This window comes from Salvia miltiorrhiza, chromosome 1 (genome assembly GCF_028751815.1).
Source record: "Salvia miltiorrhiza cultivar Shanhuang (shh) chromosome 1, IMPLAD_Smil_shh, whole genome shotgun sequence".
NCBI lineage: Eukaryota > Viridiplantae > Streptophyta > Magnoliopsida > Lamiales > Lamiaceae > Salvia > Salvia miltiorrhiza.
The window spans coordinates 52,803,814-52,828,604 of NC_080387.1; the positions used below are offsets into that span (position 1 = coordinate 52,803,814).

Consider the following 24,791-nt stretch of genomic DNA (forward strand, 5'->3'; position numbering starts at 1 on the left):
TGTAAAGTTAAAACATTAGAAGACTCTTTTAAATGAATATGATTCAAATTTCATTTAAGTGTAAATTATAGTTTCATTTTATTTCGATTTGTAATAATTTCATTTTAGCCTTGTGCTAAATACGTCATTTTAAGTTTTGAGATCAATATATAATATAATTAGAACTATTCAAATCAAATTCACTAAAAACCCGTTCCAAACTATTAGAATACTTATATGAAGGCATGCATGGCATGCAGTGTGAAGAACACAAAAACTTAGATGCAAGCAAAGTGCCACGTGTCGAAGTAGTTTAGCATTAGTTAGGAGGTTAAGCTTTCTGTTGTAACCATCATCTCCCTTTTCTATCTCTTGTATATATAGATAGCTTCTCCTCCATGTACAGTCACTTGGTTTTCAATGAAATCTCAGCTCATTTGTTTCTTATCTCTAAAGCCTGGTTTATCTCAACATGGTATCTAGAGCTTAATTTTTTTTCGAAAGATTCAATCAGTTTTTCTGCAAATTGTGTGGTGATTTGTTTTTTTTTTTTTTTAATCTCTCCAAACTGATTTGCTCCTTCGCTCATTTTGCTATCACCAACTAACGGGACTGCAACTTGGGATTAGGGGTGGACTAAATACCGAAAAAGTGGTATATATACCGCACTTACCGTATCAAAAAAATGTCGAAAATACCGAATTTTTGGTATATATCGGTATTGCGGTATATACCGAATTTTATTGTTGTTTAATAAAATTTATGTATGCACAAATACACAGTATACCGTAATATTTTGGTAAATTTAGACATTAAATGATATACAAATAATTTTGGTATACCGGAAAGTACGATATACCGATTTTCGATACGGTATACCACACTATCAGTACAACATCGGCATGAGAAAAGTTCATACCGAAATTTTCGGTATGCCGATCTTCGGTATACCGAAGGGTTCGGTACGACAAATATATGAAAATTCTCATACCGCAATTTACAATATGATATCAAGGGCGGAGCCAGGCCCCTAAAGATAAGAGGGGCAAAACATGATAATTTTTTAAAAAAATAATTTCTATAAAAGTTATATAATAAAATATTTTTACAATAATTTTCTACGATCACTCATATTTTGAAAGCGACGTAATACCAATTGTCTCAAAAATTTCTTTCTCGATATAAGTAACTAAACAATCATTCATCCAATGATCACCCGTTCGATTTCGAAGCTGACTTTTGACAATCATCGTGACAGAAAAAGCTCTTTCCACAGTTGTTGTGTTGTAGTTGTCACAGGTAAAACAAGTGTAAGTTTAATAATATTATACACTAATAAATACACAATATCTCTTTTTGTCTTCACCATCTCCATTGCAAGACTTCCTAATTGGTGTAAATTTAACTTCTTTATCTTCTTTCCGATCTCCATGTTAGACAAAAGAAAAAGAATGTAGTTTATCAAAGTCAACTTTTTTTCAATCTTCACATTTTGCCCTTTTTTTCTCAAAATTTTGGTGGGGCATTTTTTTTTAATAATTATACACATATATTAATATAACAAGTATACTATTTTTTTTTTTTTGAGGGGGATCAATTGCCCCACCACCTCATAGTGTGGCTCCGCCAATGTATGGTATACAGTATGACGAAAAAAAATCAGCATACCGTACCAGTCCACCCCTACTTGGGATCACCAACATCCTCAAAAGATTTTTATGAATAAAATTAGAAATATAACTTAAATTATTTTAATTTTATCACCTTCCTGCTACTTTTCTGGTTCGTATAAAATAAATAGCATTACGGACCAACTTAGTACATCAGAAACCATAAAAAAAAAAAAAAAAAAAAACATGTCCTTTATAAATTATTGAACATCTACCTTCTTTAAAACTTTCCACTACTTATTTATCTATTTTTTCTCCTTTTTCCGATTAATATTGTTTGAACATAAATCTAATGATTATTTTTTACGTAAGTCTAATCATTTGTACATATCTTTTGCATAATAGTTAATCCTGTGTCGGTGGCACAAAAAAAAACCTATTAAAGTTAAAGGGGAACAGAAAATAATTAACAAGAAATTAAATAAGTGACCATAAACATTTTAGGAAAAATAAAATAAAAAAAGATATTTAAATTATTAATTATTTGTTGAGACACATTGAGGAAAACGAGTGTCGGCAGAGGTAGAGGGATACAAGAATTTATTTGATTTCAACAACCAAACCTAACCTATCAAAAATTAGTCCTGATTAAGTCGTTTTAATGATTTAGGAAGATTGATCATATTGTTTATTTTTTTGAACAACGATCTAATGAATTTTGATAATTATATTTCTACCAGCAAGATCTCGATCTATGCCAATTAACAAAAAATCGAATCCGATCTTTATTTCTTTAACATTTATTAATTTACAAGAGTTGAGACAACATAGCCCCACAAATTATCGTATTGTATTATTTAAGGTGATATTTTGAGATTAATTGGATTAGAAACCTATTAACCAAAAAATAATAAATAGTACACTTTTTTCATAGCCATATTAAGGTTCTTCTTTTCCAGGTTCGCACAATATTAATTACTTTATCAGTCTCATAAAAATAGTCATTTTTTATCATTCTGAAACATTCACAAAAAAATAATCTTATTCAATTTATAAACATTATTTCAAAACAAATCAATACATATCATTTTTAATACATCACCTTATTTATTTATTCTACCACATATGACTCACTATTTAAAGACTACCACTGACCTACCAAGCTCCCAAGCATATTCTGATTTTTCGTGAAGATTCATTAAAATATCTCGCATGCTTAACTTTGTTTTTTTTTAAATGTTTTTACCCAAAAAAATGAAAAACACACTCACACTCTAGTCATTTAGGTGACTCGAATCTCTGACCTATTGATTAGAGGAGAAACGTTTAGCCTGCTCAACATTAATATATACTACTATTAAAAATCGAAGATAAAACTATACAGGTTGATGTTTATAAATTTAACATTTTCGGTGGATCTTAATTTTTTTTGTATGTTTTAATACACCTACAACACGTTGCGTCCAAATTATGATCCTTTTGTTCAAATTTGAATTTGTTTTATAATTTTACTACCATATTTTAGATCCGGATATTTTCACAATTCTAAACTTTATTTTCATAAATTTGAATCGCAATATTTTATTAATATAATATCTTCAAAACACGGCCTGTCACGACATATTAATACATCTAAAAAAATATTTATATTTATGTGAAATTAAAATAATATAAATAAATTGTTCGCAGCGACAAGATATATACTACTAGTACTATTCGGAAAGGGGGGGAAAATTCTTCAACAAGTTGCCTGACAGCTAATGAAAGCGGCACACCAACTTCACTCATTCTGGCTCTCTCGTTTAGCTGTAATCGAAGACTACACTGCACGCCACGTGGCTTGATCAAAACCGTCGATCTGTTTTCTGTCGGCGGAGGTGGCGCAATGCGTATTGAATATTCATATTCGTTTTAATTAGGCCGATATTTTTCCAAATCCTGTTATTTTAATTTTGTTTATTGATTTTAGTGTCCACCGACGAAATTAGTAGTGGAGCGCGTGACCACAGTTGTCGGCTCGCGCGTGGGTTATATTTTCTTGGAGATGGGATCTGCTGCTGACGTGGACGTTCTTTTTCTCAAATTGTTCTTTGCTGTCAATTATTCAAGTCAAATGGGTGGGGTGTTATCTTTTCTTAATTATTTTTTAATTAATTATTCTGATGAAATCAAGATTTCAATTATTAGAGGTTGGTTTTTACACTTTTAGATTTTAGTTAATCCTGAAAAATTGTAAAGATGGTTGCGATATTAATCGTAAACTAATTATATTATTAGCAACAAAATTACATTCACCTGCATCTTTCGTAATTAAATTTTCATCATGATAAATAACTTCTAATTAAAATTAATAAATTATAAATAATTTTTATTTCATTACTGATTAATAATTAAATAATATTGAAACATAATTGCAAATGTGCGTCAATAGTTTTGTTCTATGATTATTCATTACTTCAAGTCAACAAGTGTAGCTATTACTCCCTCTGTCTTACTCCAAATGTCTCATTTTTTATTTTGGGTTGTCTCATTTCCTTTATTGGCAATACACAATCTCTCTTTCTATACTTAATATTTAAACAATTTCCACCAACTCATTTTATCTACTTTATACACATTTTATTTACTTTATACATATTTCTTAAGTCTCGTGCCCAAAATAAATGAGATATTTGGAGCGGGACAGAGGGAGTACAATATTGGCATTGGCGCATTATTAAAAGTCTTATTAGTTGTATTGGAATTTTACATATAAATGGTAAAAGATAAATAAGGTTAGGCCGAATAATGTTAATTCACACCTAAAATAGTTAAGTTGTATTTATCATAATTACTCGTGTTTAGTCGTTTTCTCTAGAAATATAAGAAGTCGTAATTTTACATTGTACATGACTTGATTCAATAAATATTGTCAAAATAATTGTAAAACAGTTTTATATCGTGATTTTCTTTCAAGTATTTTGGGGTTATAGTGGTCAAATTTAATCGACCGTCATCAATAATATTTTTTATTATTATTCATAAACGGTAGTGTAGCGCAACCGAAAATTATTTTGTGATATAAAAAAATGATGGTCGTAAATAAATTGCATTAAAAGAAAATAAAACCCGAGAAATTACGAGTGATATATTTTGTTAGAAAATCGACAGTGCACATGTCGTATTAGGATGGAGTGATTATGAATAATTAATGTGTTGCACGTGTTGGGTTTGTGGTTAATTGAACACAATCACTTGGTAATTAGGTAATGATTGGAGGCTGCTACTAATTTGAAGTTTGAAGCATCCAATGCTTCTAAAAGTTCACTAGTCAGTAATCCCTGCATTCTAAGGATTTAAAGGAGTAATTAATTACTCTCTTCTTGCCCGAATAGAATAAAGAATTACTATCTCCGTCTTTAAATAAGTGTTACACACCACAAAATGCCGCATATATTTATATTTGTATCTTTAATTAATACTCCTTCCATTTCAAAATAAGTGTTAGAGTTTTTTTTTTATCTCCATTTAAGTATCATATTATGAAATTTTAGAGTAATATGAAGCTAAATTTTTAATTCTACTCATATCTTTAATATTAAAATTAAATGTATTATCTTTGTTTCTTACCCACTTCATCTTAATTAAAGTTAGGAAATACTTCATTCGTCCATCAATGCATGTCCTATTTTCTTTTTTGGTTCGTCCACCAATTCATGTCCTACCCATTTTTAGTAACTATTTATACATTTTTTTTAATTGATGAGTCTCAATAAACAATACACTTTTTCTTCATTCAACTAATAAATAATACATTTTTTTCTTAAAACTCGTGTTTCCTCCCTTAGATCTTAAATTAGTGGACAGAGGGAGTATAATTAAAGGTATGCATGTAAAATTATAGTACTTTTCTTGATATGTGTCATTTTGTGTCATATGACACTTACTTAAAGATAGAGGGAGTATTTTTATCCTTCAATTTTTGTATTTTTATTATTTTCCCAACTTTAAGATAAGGATAGAATTGAAAGTTTATCATAATTCTACATTAAAATTTTCGTAATACGACACTTTGGATTGGTGGATGAGATAGATAGGATTGGATGAGTGATTAAATTATTCACCCAACTTTGGGGTGATAAATAATCACTCAATTGGATGATTATATATGGACCGAATTATCAATCATAAGCCCAATTACGCAAATCAAACATTTGATTAAGATGAATTATTTTATCAATCATGTCTTATCACTCAAATCAAACACCTCCGAAAGGGACAAAATAGCCAATGAGATTTAGCTCAAGTGACAAAGTTGGAACACACAGAGACTCTTTCATGAGAGGTCTTGAGTGTTCAATCTCGCCTATGTGCGGTGTAATTTTCTCATTTTGATCCCGTTTGTATGTGGTGTAGTGACTTATTTGATTATATCATATATAATTAAATACATTTTGTAATTAAAAAAAAAAAGACAAAACAAATGGCATAATATGTCATTTATATAAAGACGGAAGTATTATATTTGAAGATAAATTTTGTTCACGAATAAGGTTTTATTTTAAAATTTTATTAAAATAATAATGTTATATTTGTCATCAATACAAATTTTATTGTCAACATTCTTATTACACGAGATATGATGAGAAAGAGGAAGAGCGGGCGAACAAGAACATATGTTTAACGGGAAGAAAATATATGTATTGATCAAAGTAACAAATTAAATTAGTGCATTTGGTTTGAGGTATAAAGAATAGATAAGTTATATTTACCATCTTATACCTCGTTTACTTTGATGTATATAAAAATTCAGGTAGGTAGTATAATTTTTCGAGTTGTTCTTTATCCATGAAAAATGGATAATTTATACCTAAGAAATTGTGGTATAATTTTATACCACTTTGTAAGAAGGGATAAATATATTATCATTCAAATCAAACAAGATATAAAAAATAGGGTTTCAATTTAAGTGATAAATTTATACCTCATTATATTATCCCTCCATTTAAAAGGTTAAAAAGCAAACACACCACGATCACATCCTAAATAGTATTATCCCTCCATTTAATAGTATTAGGGTGCGTTCACTTTGATGGATGGAAAAATGAGGGATAACAAAAATTTATACCTTTAAATATCTTCTTTTCTTTTCCCACATTTTACACAAAAGAGAAATTCACCAATTTTTCTTCTTATTTTTACTTCAAGTATGGATTAATATTATCCCTTCTTGAAGTGAAAATTCTAAAAAATTATCACCGCTTTTAACCCAAGTTTCATGACATTCCATCCAAGGAAAAATAAACACATAATCAAGAAATTATTAAATAAATGAATCCCGTAGACGCACTGATCCATTGTGTGAAGGAATAACCCAACCCCCCCCCCCCCCCCAAACAAAAAAAAGAGTGAATAGTTACTTTATTTCACTTTAATTAAGATAATAAAATTTTTGAACCAATTTTATTATCTTAATTAAAGTGAAATAAAGTAACTATTCACTCTAAAATTGTTAAGATAATAAAATTGTTAACTAAAAAAAAATGATAACAACCCCTAACTAAACCTTTTGGTTTTGGTCTCCACATTAAATGAGATCCATACGCAGAAACTAAAACTAAAAATAAAAAATAAACTTGACCTCCCATATACCGTGACATGCTTTAATTAAATCAAGTATTCCTTCCATGGAGAATCAAACCATATTAGTATATTAAATAAGTATAACTTACTACATGAAACCAGGGGAAGTGGTTAGAACATGTTTTACTAATCATATTAATTCGTGATTATAATTTACTAACAATTTGACTTAGATTTGTGACTAGTTGTGTCATCACTATCGACTACCACAACGAACCTGAGTATTTTTTTATTTAAACCACGACAGTCTTAATATCTTAAATCATGAATTATGATCATTTATGCCATTATATATTTGTCGTAAAATCCAAATATTACTGCATTTCCCTCCAATTTGATCTGAGCTTTGGGTTGTGTAAGTAAGTATAATTTGAACTATTGTTCATCATTGTCGTTTATAAAATAATTATAACTCGACTTTACTTAAAAAAAATCAATTATTCTAAACAAGTTCTGACTCTTTATCATGGGATCGAAAGGCAAGACGACGTAGTATCAAATATTACACTTTAGTTTATGAGTTTAATGCATACTAATTTTCTTCATCATATCTAAATTCATAAAAATGAAAAATTGGATCTATGACGTCACAGTATACTACGGAGCGATTGAGTTGGGTGTATAAAGTATCAATAATATATTAATTATTTAATAAGTCACAATGATTTAGAAACACAAATTGAAGATTCAATTATAATAAAGTATGTAAATATGGGTGCGACAAATTTTGATGGGCCAATAGTAATTGTTCACTATTTGCGGAAGCAACGTCGAGATGGGCCCACACTGTTTACTTGAGGAGCTGTCACACCTTCTTCGCAAGGGGAAATAAAAATTAAAATAAATTAGAAATTGAAAACATGGGCCATGTGACTGCATTCCTGTACACATGCTTGGTCACACACACACAGTTGATACATTTTTTTTTTTTTTTTTGATCAAGCAAAAGGGAATATTATTAAGGAAAGATCAAGGTACTAGAGGTACCAACAAAACACTTACATCACACGTGGTAAAAGCCCATTAGAGCACCACAGAGTAAAATCCAGATCAAAATCAACCAAACCAAAAATTTTATTCCAACTCCACACCCTAACCTTGATTTCCAAGATCAGATTTTTAACCTCCCACGTTTTGCCTTCGAACCTGATCTCGTTTCTCCTCTTCCAAAGAAGCCAACAGCAACACATCCAAATTGCCTTGAGTAACTTCGTACCTTTCTTGTTAGGCCCGCACTCGCTGAAGCTAATCCAATGGTTATTCGCCGTAGATGGTCGGGCTGTGCTTATCCCAGTCCACTGTTGGATCTCGTCCCAGAGCTCCTGAGATTTTGGGCAAGAGATAAACAGATGATTTGTATCCTCCTCCTGTTCATGACAAAAGCAGCATCGAAGTTCTTCCTCGCTCAAGTTAATCTTCCTTTTCCTCAGGTTGCTGCACGTTGGGAGACGATTGCGAAGCAGTCTCCACGAAGTTACAATTGCCTTCTGTGGGATATGCGTCTTCCACACCGACGCCAGGGTGTTCAGATCAGACTGTTGGACGTTGTTAACACTCCATTGTTTCTTGATCACCTCATATGCTGATTTAATGGAGTACCTACCGTCTTTTGCAGCTTCCCATCTCCATCCATCTTTGGTACCTGCAGTTGGAACACAGTTGATACATAATATTAGTATTATTTTCTTGAGGAAATATATACTTAATTTCTTAGTTACTATGTTTATCATGGATGTAAGTAACACACATATTATACAAATTAAGAAGGGATGAGATATCGTAAAACACATCCATGGCGTCACATGGTGGAAACACAGTTTTGTTTTTTTATATATAAAAAATGCTTCATCCGTCCCATTACATATGTCTCAATTTTCATAATAAGTACATCACATTCCAAATGTCTCATTTCTTTTTTGACAAATAATTATGAAACTAATTAAAGTAATGAGCACACCACCTACTCTATCTCTATATTTATTTTTACAAATTTCAATTTATTTATCTCTCCACCAATTCACTATATCTATTAATTACACATTTCTTAATCTCCGGCTCAAAAGTAATGAGATGGATGGAGTAATAATCCATATTTTTAACGATAATGCTTGTTTATTTATACAACAGTAATGTTTTTTTTTTTTTATGTAACAATAGAGTAGATTATATAAATATCAATGATGACTTAAATTGATTATAAGTCTCCAAACCAAGATTATTTTTTGATTAGTTTTGTTGATATAAAAAAACTTCCATCATTTTGGGGTTAGGTTGTACCCCCACCACCCCTATCGTATATAAGTATCATAGCAAAAAACATTTACCATAATATATGCCTTCGGTACAATACACAATCTACTCTCGTTGAATACAAAATATTTTTTAAAATTACGTTGCCATGAAATTTAACTTAAAATTCTTATTTTAAATAATAAACATTTTACCATTAAATGAATACACACAATATACCGAATTATGAGTGAACAAAAGTGTTTATATTCCCTAATATTCAACAATAAGTAGAAAGCTTTGTAAAGACATATGCCCGCGTAATAAAAGAAAGCCTTTCACCAAAATGAGTGGAACATGCCAATTGTGCCAAGAAGCAAGCAAGAATAATTGAAGGGCCGAATCGTAATGATCTATACATAGCTAAGCTGAAACTATAGAATGGAAAGAATTCAAGTAGCTCCGAAATCTTTATTCACGTGGCATTGTACAATATGTGTTGATGAAGGCATTGGAAAAATATTTAGAAATTCAAAATGTCTAATATTATGTTAAGTGAGATTATCAAAGATTTAAATTTGATTGGACCCTAATGCCAACTCGAGAGGGGGGGTGGGGGTTAAAAATTGTATGTGGGGCAAAAATTGAAGTTGGTTGAAGCTTGAAGCAAATTGATGAGTCTGTCAGTTTATTTATTTACTTATCTATGGTTTCTAACATGGTGGGGGCGAATCCCTCTCGGACTTTTCACACCCACACACACGCGCATATTTGGATACAATCATACAAAATTAATTTAAAACTTTTTTCTCTCTTTGTAAATGCAAAAATTTAATTTGAATAATTTATCATTGATTTACTATTGTCATAAAAAAACATTACGAAGAGATTAATTTACCACCAAAATAGGCTTTTAGGATATTTAGACTATATATATACTAGACTAGCTACTAGTGAATGGTTAAGTGATAAAGCTACACTACATTATTCGTGAATTTTGATTTCAGACATTTTCTATTTATGTATATTTGTATAGCTTCTCCAATCTAAGTTTGTACCATGTTAAATTTATTAACGTACCTAACTCTAAGTGTGGTCCATTATTGTCTTCAAATCTACGAAAAGCATATGTGGAGTGGAGTTCTGAAAAATTGCCTATGCAGTTAATAATTTATTTAATTATCGGGTTTAATTTTAGATGGATATATATATAAGATAATAATAATTTTTCCATGATTTTATGAGTATAGGTACCATATAATTATAAATATATGTTTTTTTTATGCATTATGATAAATATAAATATGTATACCTTTTATACATTATATACACGCGTTTAGGAGTACAATAATTTGTTTTAATACTAATATCAAATGTATAACATTATTTATAATTATAACACTCAAACAATTCACATTGATTAATTGAATCCTAATATTACACAATTTATACCCAACATATTAAACACAATGTATAGTCTGTAGTTATAAACTTCAATATTTTATAGTATTAATTTCTGTAGGGGCCATGATTTGATTTTATAAAGCACTGCAGTTTTTGTTCCCTTGTCCAATAGAAAAGTTCCCCCCAAAACAGAAGCGACAAAATATCAGCTATTGGAGTTTTTACCCTTAATAACCGAGTGACTGAGGGGTACACTTGTCAATGCGACAAAAAAATGTGGAATTATATAAAATTACCTATTTACTATTTAAATGTATATATAAAAAATACCTATTTTTTTCAAATTGCCAATTCGCCATTCTATATCCAATTAAGTTAGTATTTAATAGTAGGGGTGAGCTAAAATAAGAACACTTTTAAGTGTATAAAATAGGAACAAATCATGTCCATTAGATCTTGGTTGATCTTGTGACTTGAAATTTGTCTAATCAGAACATAATTCGTAACAAAAGAACTTCGGATTCGTGCATAGAATATAATTCGTAAAAAAGGTACTTTCAATTCGTAATGAGAAAAACGTATGAATTGCAAGGGAAACGGTTACGAATGATCTCCATATAATTTGATTTGGGCCATTAATTCACTATGATAAAATGGATAGAAAATTCGATTTTCTCCATAATAAACCCTGAACTTTTAGTTTTTCTCCATCAAATGTCCCACTATAGAAAATTCGAAGACGAAAAGATGACAAAAAACTCCGAACTTTCAACGTTTTACAACAATATTGGTTCCTAATATGATTTTTCCAACACTAACGGTCTCCAAAGTATTTCATTTGGCGAGATAAATCATCTTTTCGTCACCGAATTTTATATATCGGGACATTTTATGGAAAAACAGAAACTTCGGGGTTTATTAGGAGAAAATGAAAATTCAGAACATTTTATGCAAACCTCTGAAAATTCGGAACATAAAACACTATTAACCATTTGGTATATACATTCACAAAGTGGGGTAGTTTAGAAAACCTCTCAAAAAAAAAATTGCAAGTGTTCTTTAATATTTTTGTCTTGCAAAATGAAAAAAAAAATACACTATAAAATTAAGATTTCATATATTTCCAAAATAAAATTTAATTTATTTCAAAATTATACGAGATTTCATGTATTTTGATAAGAATAATTCATTTATACTTCAAGAAATAAAAATCTTACTTATTTTCTATTGAGGTTTTTATATAATAAATGAATTTTAAAAAAATTCACATTTGTCAGTAATAATTTTGTAGGTATTAAAATACAAAAATATATAAATAGAAAAAAATATATTATGTACGTTTGTAGACTTTGTAATATACTGGATTAATGTTTAAGGTTAAATGACTAGGTTTAAATCCATCATATTATATGCATTTTGATATTTCTAATTAAAAAATTAATTAATCTTACTATAAGAAATTTATGATTAGAATACGAAAGACATAATTTTAAAATCGAGAAACCGCCTACTTCCTTTCCTCCTTTATTTTATTTTTTCCATTAGTAGCTTGGTCAAAACAAAGAAAAAAAAGGAAGATAAAGTGATGTTTCATGGCGATTTTTCAGTTTCACAACTGTAACCCTTTATTTATTTTTAGTTATCTGAAAAGAAATTTCAAGTTTCACATAATTTCCTTCTTTTTGTACACGATTTAGCTTCACCCTTACAATTTTGCTTTATGCAAAATAAAATTTGATCATTATATCCATCGTTCTTTTTTTTTATAAGGATTACGTTATTACCTCAAATATTGTAACTACCAGAAAGTAAGACACTACCCGAATTTCTAATCTGATATTTATTCCGTAAATAAATAAAACAAGGCCAAATTCATTGTTTCCCTCTTGCAATGAGTTTTTTCTATTTTATATAGTACTACTATAATTTAATACTGTACTCTGTGTTTTAAGCTAAAATGTTACAGTTGTCTCCCATGCATACAAATTTGGTTATGTTATGTACAGTATTATACTACTTTATTACAATAAATAAGTTCTATCAACTTTAAATATATTCATTCATAAAAAAATACTTTAAATATATTCATAAAAAATTATAAAATAAAACAATAAGTTTTTTTCTCTAACACTCCATGGAGCACCAAAATCGTGTAAGAAAGGAACACAAATTACATCAACAATCGTCATCAAACTTTTATAAGAGATCCTCAATTTCAAATATCGATATTTACATTCTATTCCATTAATTAGATTCCAAGTGTATATATTTTACCACTATTAACACTACATTTTAAAAGGTGTTAATTAGCTGTAAATTAATAGAATATTAATGAATTTTATTTTTTCAGATTAAGTTGAAATTAACGTGACATCAAAAGTTTAAAAAACTTAAACTTAAAAATTATAGTATCACATCTAAAAATTCCAATTCCATGTCAATCAAAATAGTTATAATAGATAAATAAAGGAAACGAATATAATCACAAGAAACGATCTAAAACCCAAAGAAAATCTCAAGCTGAAATATCTGGTTATTCCTTTTACTAGTATTATTTTTCTTTGGAAAAAAACAAAAAGGCTACAAACTCACCTAAATACCCCTTCTCCCAATCTCAAGCGCCGCCGCCACCGCGGCGGAATCGCGACCTCTACACCACCGCCGCCGCCCGGGCCCACCCAGTATCTGGAGAAAAGAAACCTCTCTTTCTCACATTTTACAAAATTCTTTTACAGCTTCCGATCCAAACATCGATAATCTCTCTCACTTGTGCGTTACGCGTTGGACCTTCGATTGCTCTTTCTCTTTATTACTACGACCACATTATTATCCCTCCCTCTCTCTCTTCTTTTTTCTTTAAAGAAATTATAAATAATTTATAAAACAATGCTTTTTGTCTTTGTCGATCCCTTCTTCAACCACCGGTTGGGCATTTGATTCTCTGATCCACACAGTGATGCCCACAGCTCACAAACACTAAGATAAAATTACTAAAAGGGGGGAGAGACCCTTTATCTCTTAACTGGGGTTTCTCTCAAGGAAAGAATCAAGAGAGAGAAAGAAACCAAACCAATTAACCTCTCTCTCTCTCTCTCTCTCAAAAGTAAAACCCACATTTCCCCTTCACTGAATTTTAGAATAGTGTCGTCTCCGCAGACTGTTAATCCGTGGAATTTTTTTCAGTTGAATTGTTTCCGCATTTTTGAGTTGATAGTTTATTGCCAAGGATTTTAATGTTGAAGAGAGGGAAGAAAAAGTAACAGTGGAAACCCCGTGCATTTCTTCCTTTAACGTGTGCAATGGGCGTTGCGCGAGGAACTCTCTCTCTTCGTTCTCTCTCTTGATATTGATTTTGAAGCGGTGCGAGTTGAGATAAGGGGAATTTTTTGGGGAAAATTCTTTTAAATTTGGATGGATACTAAAGGGAGGCTTGTTGCTGGCTCACACAACAGGAATGAGTTTGTGCTCATCAATGCTGATGAGATTGGAAGAGTGAGTGCTCAAATCCATATATGCTTCTCCATTGTTTATATATTCCATTAATTTCTCAATTGATTTTGGTTTTCAGTGTTGCATGAAGTATTGTTCAAGTTTGGAACTTTTTCTGTTTTCTTCATTAATTTCTTGAGGTTGACTGCCTTTTTGGTCTGGATTGAGTGGATTTATTGTTTGGTAGTTTGATAAAGGAAAATTTGTGCTGCTTTGGGCAATTTAAGGCCTAAATAGTTTCCTTTAAAGTAAATTTTATTGCTCTTCAGTTTCATTGTTGCTTGTTTTTAGCCACCGACGGTTTCCCCTTTTGAATTTATGTGAGCTTGCTTATGAATCTCAGTGATTTCGATTTCAAGTTTGAACTAGGTTTTATTATTGAGAGCTTGTTTGATCTGATTCGAGGCCATGAAATCAATTTATTTGTTGTCGGTAGGTGACTTCTGTAAAGGAGTTGAGCGGGCAGATCTGCCAGATTTGTGGTGATGAGATTGAAGTAACTGTCGATGGGGAGCCGTTTATCGCCTGCAACGAATGTGCATTCCCCGTGTGTAGACCTTGTTATGAATATGAGAGAAGAGAGGGGAATCAAGCCTGTCCTCAGTGCAAAACACGATTCAAGCGCATCAAAGGTAAGGTGACGCCTTCCTGCTGTTTATGCTGCTTCGCAGGTCCTTTTGATGATAATGTAGTTGAGCTGCCCTAATTTTCAGGGAGTCCTCGAGTTGATGGAGATGAAGATGAGGATGAATTCGATGATTTGGATAATGAGTTCGAGTACAATGGCTATCCTCATCAGGTTGCCGAGGCAGCTCTCTCTGGCCGGCATCACATTGGCCGCACTGCTTCTGGAATCACTAATTCCTCAGAGTTGGATGCTTCAGCTGTTAACTCGGAGATTCCGCTTCTTACTTATGGTCAAGAGGTAGATTCCCAATCCCGATTTTGCTTTTGGTGTTTCTTTAACATCTGATTCAATTGTTTAAAGAAAATGTTCGTCTTGGTGAAGGATGACGCAATTTCAGCTGACAAGCACGCGCTTATTGTCCCGCCTTTTATGAGCCGTGGGAAACGAGTCCATCCTGTACCATATACTGATTCCTCCATGACACGTGAGTTTGATTATTTTCTGGGTTTGCTGTGTAGTTGCTTTGTTGTTCTTTATCGGTGGTTAAATGTGCCTCCGACATTGTAGTGCCACCACGACCGATGGATCCTAAGAAGGACTTGGCAGTCTATGGTTATGGCACTGTTGCGTGGAAGGAGAGGATGGAGGAGTGGAAGAGAAAGCAGAACGAAAAACTTCAAGTGGTTAAGCACCAAGGAGATAAAGGTGGTTTAGACGGAGATGATTTTGACGATCCTGATCTTCCCAAGTAGGTCCATTCTCTCTGTTGCCTTCTTTGTATGCTGTATTTTGAGACTCGGTGGAGTAGTTATTTTCGTAGTATCTACGGTATGACTAAGCGAATTGTTAAGTTTATGAAACAACTATTCTGTACTTTCATGAAGTGTAATGGCGTTTGATGTTAAGTAGAATAAAAGCTTGTTGCTTCTAGGTCGATCTGTACCAAGCAAATAAAATCTATTACTAATGCTGTTAGTAGTCATTGCCAACAGAGAGTAGGAGATGAAGCACAGAGGATGTGCTTGAATATATTGTGGTGAAAGAAATTAATCCACGGTATGATTTCCTAATTTTTTGTAAATATGTTACAGGATGGATGAAGGCAGGCAACCGCTCTCGAGGAAGCTACCAATACCTTCAAGCAAGATAAATCCTTACAGAATGGTCATTCTGCTTCGGATTGTTATTCTTGGACTGTTCTTTCACTATAGAATTCTTAACCCTGTCAATGACGCCTACGGGTTGTGGCTAACGTCAATTATATGCGAGATATGGTTTGCTGTATCATGGATATTTGACCAGTTCCCAAAGTGGTCCCCCATTAAGCGAGAGACGTACCTGGATAGGCTCTCACTGAGGTATATACTTCTCCGTTCCGTCTACTCTCAATATGCTCGTCCATGATTGCATTCTGAGCTTCTGCATGTTTGATTTACTAACAGGTATGAAAAAGAAGGAAAACCCTCTGAGCTAGCTTCTGTGGACATATTTGTTAGTACGGTGGACCCAATGAAGGAACCTCCGCTTATTACTGCAAACACAGTTCTATCAATTCTTGCTGTGGATTACCCAATCGACAAGGTTGCGTGCTATGTCTCTGATGATGGTGCTGCTATGCTTACTTTTGAAGCTCTTTCTGAGACCTCTGAGTTTGCCAGGAAATGGGTCCCATTCTGCAAAAAATTTAAAATCGAGCCTCGGGCTCCTGAATGGTACTTTGCTCAAAAGGTTGACTACTTGAGAGACAAAGTAGAACCGACATTCGTGAGGGAACGTCGTGCAATGAAGGTGCCACACTGCATATACTTTCTTTCTTGAATTTTTCCTTTCCTCTGTTATTATATATTGCATCAGTTTTGGATCTCAGCTTTCATGACTGATATCTTTATGCTAATGCAGAGAGAATATGAAGAGTTCAGAGTTCGAATAAATGCGTTGGTTGCCATGGCACAAAAGGTTCCCGAGGAGGGATGGACGATGCAAGATGGAACTCTGTGGCCCGGAAATAACGTCAGAGATCATCCTGGAATGATTCAGGTTGGTGAACATGTGCTTTGGTGCTATTCTACTGTCAGAACATCCGTTGCTTGACTATCTATGTTCTCTGCACGACAGGTTTTCTTAGGTCAAAACGGTGTCCGTGATATTGAAGGGAACGAGTTGCCTCGCCTTATTTATGTTTCTCGTGAGAAGAGGCCTGGATATGATCATCACAAGAAAGCCGGTGCTATGAATTCTTTGGTAAACTCTTCTTCTCTATTTACTTGGAATTCCTGTTTGAGACAACCATCTAATATACAAATTTCTCGTTTGCTTCCAGATACGAGTGTCAGCTGTAATTTCAAATGCTCCTTACCTACTCAATGTCGATTGTGATCACTACATAAATAACAGCAAGGCCCTTAGGGAAGCTATGTGTTTCATGATGGATCCACAATCTGGAAAGAAGATATGCTATGTGCAATTTCCTCAAAGATTCGATGGAATTGATAGGCATGATCGATATTCGAATCGCAACGTTGTCTTTTTTGATGTATGTGGAGTTCGTTCTCAGAGTAAAGTTACAAGTCATCAGAGTGGTTTAGGCCTGTAATATGGCTTTGTTAATGACATTGTAAAAAGGCTAATACTATCTTAATTGCTAACAGATAAACATGAAGGGGCTCGACGGGATCCAAGGTCCAATTTATGTGGGAACTGGATGTGTCTTTCGGAGACAGGCACTGTACGGATATGATGCCCCCAAGAAGGCGAAACCCCCTGGCAAAACATGCAATTGTTTGCCGAAGCTGTGTTGCTGCTGCTTTGGATCGAAAAGGAAGGGCAAGAAAGGGAAGTCAAAGGAGAGTAAGAAAAAGACTAAAAGCAAGGAACTTTCACCTCAGATTCATGCTCTGGAAAATATCGAGGAAGGAATCGAAGGTGAGAAAATAAAAACTTGAAAGAGTTCACCAATACTGAATTTCATATCTAGTTTTAGTAGAGATGAGTAGAGATAATGATAAATTATGTTTTTCATTTCATAATAACGTGCTCATTTCTTCTCCTCTTTTCTGCTGGCAGGAATCGACAGCGAAAAATCATCCCTCATGCCCCAGATCAAGTTTGAGAAGAAATTCGGGCAATCACCTGTTTTTATCGCCTCAACACTTTTAGAAAACGGTGGTGTTCCTCATGGAGCGTCATCTGCATCGCTCTTGAAAGAAGCTATCCATGTCATTAGCTGTGGTTATGAAGATAAAACAGAATGGGGAAAAGAGGTTTGTATACTTATCTGGTACCTTTTCGTTGACTTGAAGCATAAATTCTAACCATTCTATATTCACCAGGTTGGATGGATTTATGGTTCCGTTACGGAGGATATCTTGACTGGGTTTAAGATGCACTGCCACGGCTGGCGATCAGTATACTGCATACCAAAAAGACCCGCATTCAAGGGGTCGGCTCCAATCAATCTTTCGGATCGTCTGCACCAGGTTCTTCGTTGGGCCTTGGGATCGGTGGAAATCCTCTTGAGTAGGCATTGCCCTATTTGGTATGGGTATGGCTGTGGTCTGAAACCGCTCGAGAGATTCTCATACATCAACTCGGTCGTCTATCCATTGACGTCGCTCCCCTTGATTGCTTATTGTACCTTGCCGGCTGTTTGCCTTATAACTGGGAAATTTATTGTCCCACAGGTGAGTTTCAGCGTGTCGAATTTGTTTAAACATTTATGATTCTTATCGGTTTTCCAAATTCCGATGGTAACAGTATCTTTTACCTTCTGCAGATCAGCAACTATGCCAGTTTAGTTTTCATGGGCCTCTTTATATCCATCGCCGTAACAAGCATACTGGAGATGCAGTGGGGAGGAGTCGGGATCGATGACTTGTGGAGAAATGAGCAGTTTTGGGTGATCGGTGGTTGCTCATCGCACTTCTTCGCCTTACTCCAAGGTCTGCTCAAAGTCTTGGCTGGTGTGAACACAAACTTCACCGTCACCTCGAAAGCAGCCGATGATGGAGAGTTTTCAGACCTCTACCTTTTCAAGTGGACGTCTCTATTGATCCCTCCTCTGACTCTATTGATCCTCAACATCATCGGAGTCGTGGTCGGGGTCTCGAACGCCATAAACAACGGGTACGAGTCGTGGGGGCCTCTATTTGGCCGGCTGTTCTTTGCCATTTGGGTGATTGTCCATCTATACCCTTTCCTCAAAGGTTTCATGGGGAAACAAGACCGGGTCCCCACCATAATCCTTGTGTGGTCTATCCTCCTCGCTTCCATCTTCTCGTTGTTGTGGGTCCGCATCAACCCATTCCTGTCAAGAGGTGGAGTCGTTTTGGAAGTTTGTGGCTTGGATTGTGACTAGACACCGAGTGGCTTTCACTTCATGCGTAGAAAAAAGGTTGTGTGGGGACGTACAAGACAAGAAAGATCTCAAGTCTCGGAGTAGAGATGATCGACCTCAGTTTATCCCTCGAATCATTTTTGGTAGAAGCAACCGGAAAGGCTACTCTACTCGTCTGTAGATACAAAAAACAAGGTGCGTCCGCGCTCATTTTGTTACATCGTCGTGCAAAGTTTCGTTTATTCTTTGGATTAGTTTGTGCTCTGTGTTCCTACAAGAAAACATGATTTTGTTTCTCATAATTTATATTCCCTTCTTAATAAGGAGGCTTATACAGTTGATTTTTTTTTAACCGTTGGAAGGCTCCGAGGATTGCTATTTATCGAACTAAGATTTCTGGGTTTTTTTATACCTTGATAGATAGATGTGTATGTGATCAATGATATGAACAGAACAATATATTCTTCATTGAGTTTTTAATGTTATTGTTGGAAACAGTTTGCTTCATGTTTGTTTGAGATGTGTTTGCACATGGAAACTTTTCTTGGTTATTACATGAATTCCCAGAAATTGTGTATGATGGCATTTTAAAGTAAATTCATCTATTGATGTAGTGACGTATTTCAGTTACTACATAAGTTAAGTTCCATAAAGAATTGCAAATAAGTAGAGAATGGAGAAACATTGAACATGTCAGTAATGCGATTGAATATACTGAAAAATATTATTGAACCTTTGGGGTTTTTGGGGTTCTTGGGGTTCGAACCTTGAATACGTTCAACACAATTACCGTTGAACATTAAATGAACAAACGATGACCGTTAAGATTAAATAAGATCAATGCATGAGATTTGGTCTCTGTTATTTGAATATATATTGTTCTCCATTGAACTTTCTCATATATATACATATATATATATATATATATATATATATATATATAAAGTTAAGGACAAACATAAAATAATACTCATCTTGAAGAAATGGAAATTTGTGATTTTTCAAGTTATTAAATTTATTAAGTGAAAATATCACGCGTGGAAATCCAATTGCACTTTATGATGCTGAAAATCACTAATAGACTATGCACCGTCACTAAATCTATTTATAAGGCGTGATTCGTGAATAATGTAGGAGTAATTGAAATTTTAGCTGACACTATAACTAAGGGGGTGTATTCAATAGAGAATTTAAAAGATTTTGATAGATTTTTTTTATAATTTATAGATTGTATTTAGAATTTAATAGATTCTGTTAGATTAATTTATCTCTATTCTCATAAATTTTAAAGAATTGTACACTCCAAAGTAGAGACCACATTAAACAATGATTTCTACACACAAAATGTTGAATTCACGATACGGTCCATCAATGCCATCAGATGCCAAAGCCTTCCGGTAGACATCAATCAAGCCGTTGAAGTGCACTATGTTTATACTGCTCGCTTGCATCTAGCTCGATCAATTGAGTTCATTTGTCAATGAAAAGATAGATGAAACGAATGGGTTAATACAACACAAAATATAACAAAACAAAAACCCAATGTCACAAAAAATAATAATAGAAACCATTTTCTGTAACCAACTAACCATGCTGAAATGGTTAGAAAATAATAGTGAACTGAAAACAATAGAGCGTGTCTATTGTTTGATTATTGATATCAACTTCATATTTAGGAGCATTAGAGGGGGAGGAAGAAAAAGAATCTTGATAGAATGCTACTTGAAAAAATCAATTGAAAACAATTTAAATAGTAAGAAAGATGTATTGGTGGCGTTTGGACAGATGCAAGCGAGCAATATAAACAAAGAGCGATATTATTACATTTGAACCAAAACCTTCTTCTTTGATTGTTCTTCAGAAACATTCACCGATGCCTCCATATGGTTTAAATAATTTAGCCCTAAGTCAAGGATGTGTAACTATTTTCCCTCCTATTCCTAAACAATCATATTTTTACGAAGTTTACAACGTGAAAGCAGCATTAGATGAGCTTTTATGAATATCGACATATTTAAGAAGATGCTACACATTCCACCCTAAGCTCCAACACTCGGAGGCGTGGATCCGATGTGGCATTCTCTCTAACAACACAAACAGTCTCTGATGGATTGCAACCTACCAACAGCATCAGAAATGCTCATCCTCTCCTTGGCCGAGCAAGCAACTCCAACGTTAACAACCTCAAACACTAACTGTTATGCTGTTCCATGAAGCTTTGATCTCCATCAACAATGCTGAATCTCACTGCATCTTCCATTTCTCTCAAGACCCAAGGATCTACGACCTCCTTAGCTTCCTCGACCAAACACTTCCCAACAAACCTATCAATCCCAAATCCATCTCTCAACATCTCATCTGTTGGCCTTCTGCCACTCAACATCTCCAACAGCAGGATTCCGAAGCTGTACACATCACCACACGTTGTTGGCTCACCTCCAAACCCGTATTCTGCGATGCAGATGACATGAATCAGCCGTCAAAACAAAAGAGTTTTTGCTATAGCTGGATTTGAGTGGCAGTACCTGGAGCAGTGTAGCCAATGGTGCCTCTGTTGATGTGTTGTAGCTTTAGTGAGGAATCTTGCTAGCCCGAAATCGCCCACATGCCCGACTAGGTCATCGTCTAGTAGGACGTTGCTCGGCTTGATGTCACAATGGATGATAGGGTCCAACTGCACATGCAACATCTATGGCAATGCTGACCCACCCTCTGAGCTAGGCCTAGTCTCCTGGCTCGCCCTCGTCTCTGATCCTCTTCGTCTGGATCCGGGTGCAGCCAGTCGTCGAGGCTGCCATTAGGCATGAACTCATAAACCAAGGCCTTAAAGTCATTCCCCTGCAGATCAAAGCCGGAGCAAGCCTTGACTACTTTGACAAGATTCCGGTGCCTGATGTTTCTCAACGCCACACACTCAGTTATGAAGCTTCTCACAGCTCCACGCTGCGAAAGGTTCAACACTTTCACCGCAACGAGCTTCTCGTCTTCTCCAAGAGCTCCTCTGTACACTGCTCCGTAGCTGCCAGCACCGAGTAAGCTCTCATCTGAAAATCCACCCGTGGCTTGGGAGAGCGTCTGGTACGACACTTGCAGCAGAGGATTGGCAAATGGATTAGACGGAGGCGGAGGCCTCCTTCTCTTCAAACAACAGAAGACAAGAGCACCACCAACAATGACAGCTAATGCTAATGTAGTAGAGATCATCACTATCTTCAATTTCAAGTTCGACTTCTTGTGGTGTTTGAGATTGCATTTTGGTAGTCTGAGCTCAGGCACGCCTCCGCAGAGCTTAGGGTTCCCGGCTACTGAAACTGCGCTTGCATTCTTGAACACGCCACCTTGAGGCAACGCGCCTTCAAGGCTAACAAGGTGCCAAGAACTCTGGGACGAGGCCATCAAATCTGTTGCGCGAAAGGTCTAGAACTCGAAGGCCCCTCAATGCGCTGAGGCTTGAAGGGATATTCCCTCAGAGGGAATTCCCTTGCAAGTCGAGGAACTCCAGCTTCACGCAGCCACCAACGCTGTTAGGCACGCTGCCAACGAGTCCGTTTCTTGAAACATTGAAGTACTCAAGATTCTTGAGGCTTCCAATCTCTGCAGGAAGAGTGCTGTTCAGCTGGTTTTGAGAAAGATCCATGCTTCTCAAAGAAGGAATGCTCACAACTTCTTTAGGTAGAGAACCAGTCAAACCGTTACGAGATAGATTCAGCTCCAACAGCTGCTGGCAATTCCCAATACTTGATGGTATAAAACTGCCAAGATTGTTGTAAGAGAGATACATATAAAGCAGAAGGCTCAAATTTCCAATAGTAGAGGGGATTCTGCTCGAGAAATCGTTGCCAGACAAGTCCAAGAACTGCAGATTTCGAAGGCGTCCTATGCTAGAAGGGATCATGCCTAAGAATCTGTTATTGTTCATCCTTAGATCCTGCAGCTCGACAAACTTCCCCATGTCGTCTGGAATAGTGCCGGAGATCTGATTCTGGCTCAAGAACATCCTTGAAATGGTGGTGGAGAGGTTCCAAAATGCAGGAGGCAGCACCCCACCAAAGCTGTTTCCATCTAGGCCTAAACTAGCTAAGTTTGTAGCGTTCTTCAATGAGGCGACGAAGCTCAAATCCTCTGCTCCTCCCCTCCCCAAAAGATTCCCAGAGATTCCCAACAACGTGAGCTTATTCAGCTTCATGAAGCTAGGCACCTCCTCTGTGAACTGATTGTATCCAACATGTATGTATCCCAAGCTCGTAGCGTTTCAGAACGAGGGCGGGATCGAGCCTTGTAGCATGTTTATACCCACGCTGAAGAACTCAAGATTGGGGAGAACAATGCCTAAGTTGGAAGGCAGAGAGCCCCTGATCTGGTTGGCTGCAAGATTGGAGAGGTTGAAAACTGAGGGTGGGATCAGCCCTGCGATCATGTTCTCTCCAAATGCAAGAAGCTGCAGCCTCGTGAGGCGGCCCAACGAGGCAGGGAGGCCGCCTGCAAGACCGTTTGAGCCGCAGTATAGTCTCACGAGGGAAGACAGGTTGCCTAGAGTGGAAGGGCTGCGCCACTGAAGGCGTTCCTGCTGATCGCGAGCAGCTCGAGTCTGGAGAGGGAGCCGAGCTCCAATGGCAGCGCGCTTTCTGCAGTTTGATAGGCTGGTAGGGAGCTCGCCCTCAAACAAGTTGTTGCTGAGTGAGATGTGTTGGATTCTGGTGAGGCGGCCGAGCTCGGGGGGGAGGCTGCCGGCGTAGGAGTTGTTGTTGAGGTTCAAGAATCTGAGGAAGCTGAGGTTTCCGACGTGGGGGGAGATGGAGCCGGAGAGGTTAAGTCCGGTGACACGCGGGCGCGTGGTGCTGCATGTCCATCTGCAGAAGGGGAGGGATGAGTTCCATGAGCTGAGGGAGCTTGAAGGGTCGTTGGTGGCCGCCATGAACGCGAGAAGGGCCTCGTGAGATGAAGAGTAGGACAGTAATGTGATTTAACATTATGGGACAAGTTATTGCAACTACGTTGTTTTCGGTGATGTGTTGCCGAAGCATGCAAGGTAGGGTTACCACGATATTGTAAATATGATGAAGTTGAAGGGGAACCAAGATTGGAGACTTATTTATTCATCACCTTCTTTTTCTTCTTCCCTCTTTTTTTGTTTGGTTGGAAGTGGAGACGCGATTTATGTGGTAAAGTCAAAAGTGAGGGGAATTCCTTGAAGTCAAAAAGGCGTTTGTTTGACTATATAAATTTATGCGTCTACTGATATGAGAAAGATGGCCAGCTTCAATTAATTTGGTATCACTAGAATTAGTGGGGATTGAGTTCTTGACTATGTATCGTGGGGTATGGTACGTTCTCTTGTTTCGTCGGCATACTCCCTCCTTGATTGTGATTGAATCGTATAGTATCCAATATCACCATATTTAATTGTGATTGAATCGTATAGTATCCATTATTACCATATTTAATTTGTATTCGTAATAATATTAGAATATTTAATTTGGTGTTGAAGACAATATTT

At 35.4% G+C, this 24,791-nt stretch overlaps 1 protein-coding gene and 1 pseudogene across 1 annotated transcript; one reads left to right on the top strand and one right to left on the bottom strand.

Annotated features, from left to right (window-relative positions):
• Nucleotides 1–13,598: 13,598 nt before the first annotated feature.
• LOC130992091 (cellulose synthase A catalytic subunit 2 [UDP-forming]-like) lies at nt 13,599–19,801 on the top strand. The gene is made up of 14 exons (XM_057916575.1): nt 13,599–14,336; nt 14,770–14,965; nt 15,047–15,258; nt 15,343–15,445; nt 15,529–15,709; nt 16,053–16,319; nt 16,404–16,749; nt 16,861–16,998; nt 17,077–17,202; nt 17,282–17,494; nt 17,610–17,883; nt 18,025–18,221; nt 18,291–18,641; nt 18,734–19,801. Exons 1-14 carry the CDS (start codon nt 14,256–14,258, stop codon nt 19,313–19,315), a joined length of 3,267 nt encoding a protein of 1,088 aa, XP_057772558.1. The 5' UTR covers nt 13,599–14,255; the 3' UTR covers nt 19,316–19,801.
• Nucleotides 19,802–21,095: 1,294 nt separating this feature from the next.
• LOC130993056 (putative receptor-like protein kinase At3g47110) lies at nt 21,096–22,690 on the bottom strand (annotated as a pseudogene).
• Between the last annotated feature and the right edge of the window lie 2,101 nt (nt 22,691–24,791).

Excerpts from the sequence above, each read along its gene's own strand:
- LOC130992091 (XM_057916575.1), top strand. The coding sequence starts at position 14,256 with ATGGATACTAAAGGGAGGCTTGTTGCTGGCTCACACAACAGGAATGAG. Across the intron at positions 16,750-16,860 it reads GGGAACGTCGTGCAATGAAG|AGAGAATATGAAGAGTTCAG; the intron begins GTGCCACACTGC and ends ATGCTAATGCAG. Across the intron at positions 17,495-17,609 it reads GCAACGTTGTCTTTTTTGAT|ATAAACATGAAGGGGCTCGA; the intron begins GTATGTGGAGTT and ends AATTGCTAACAG.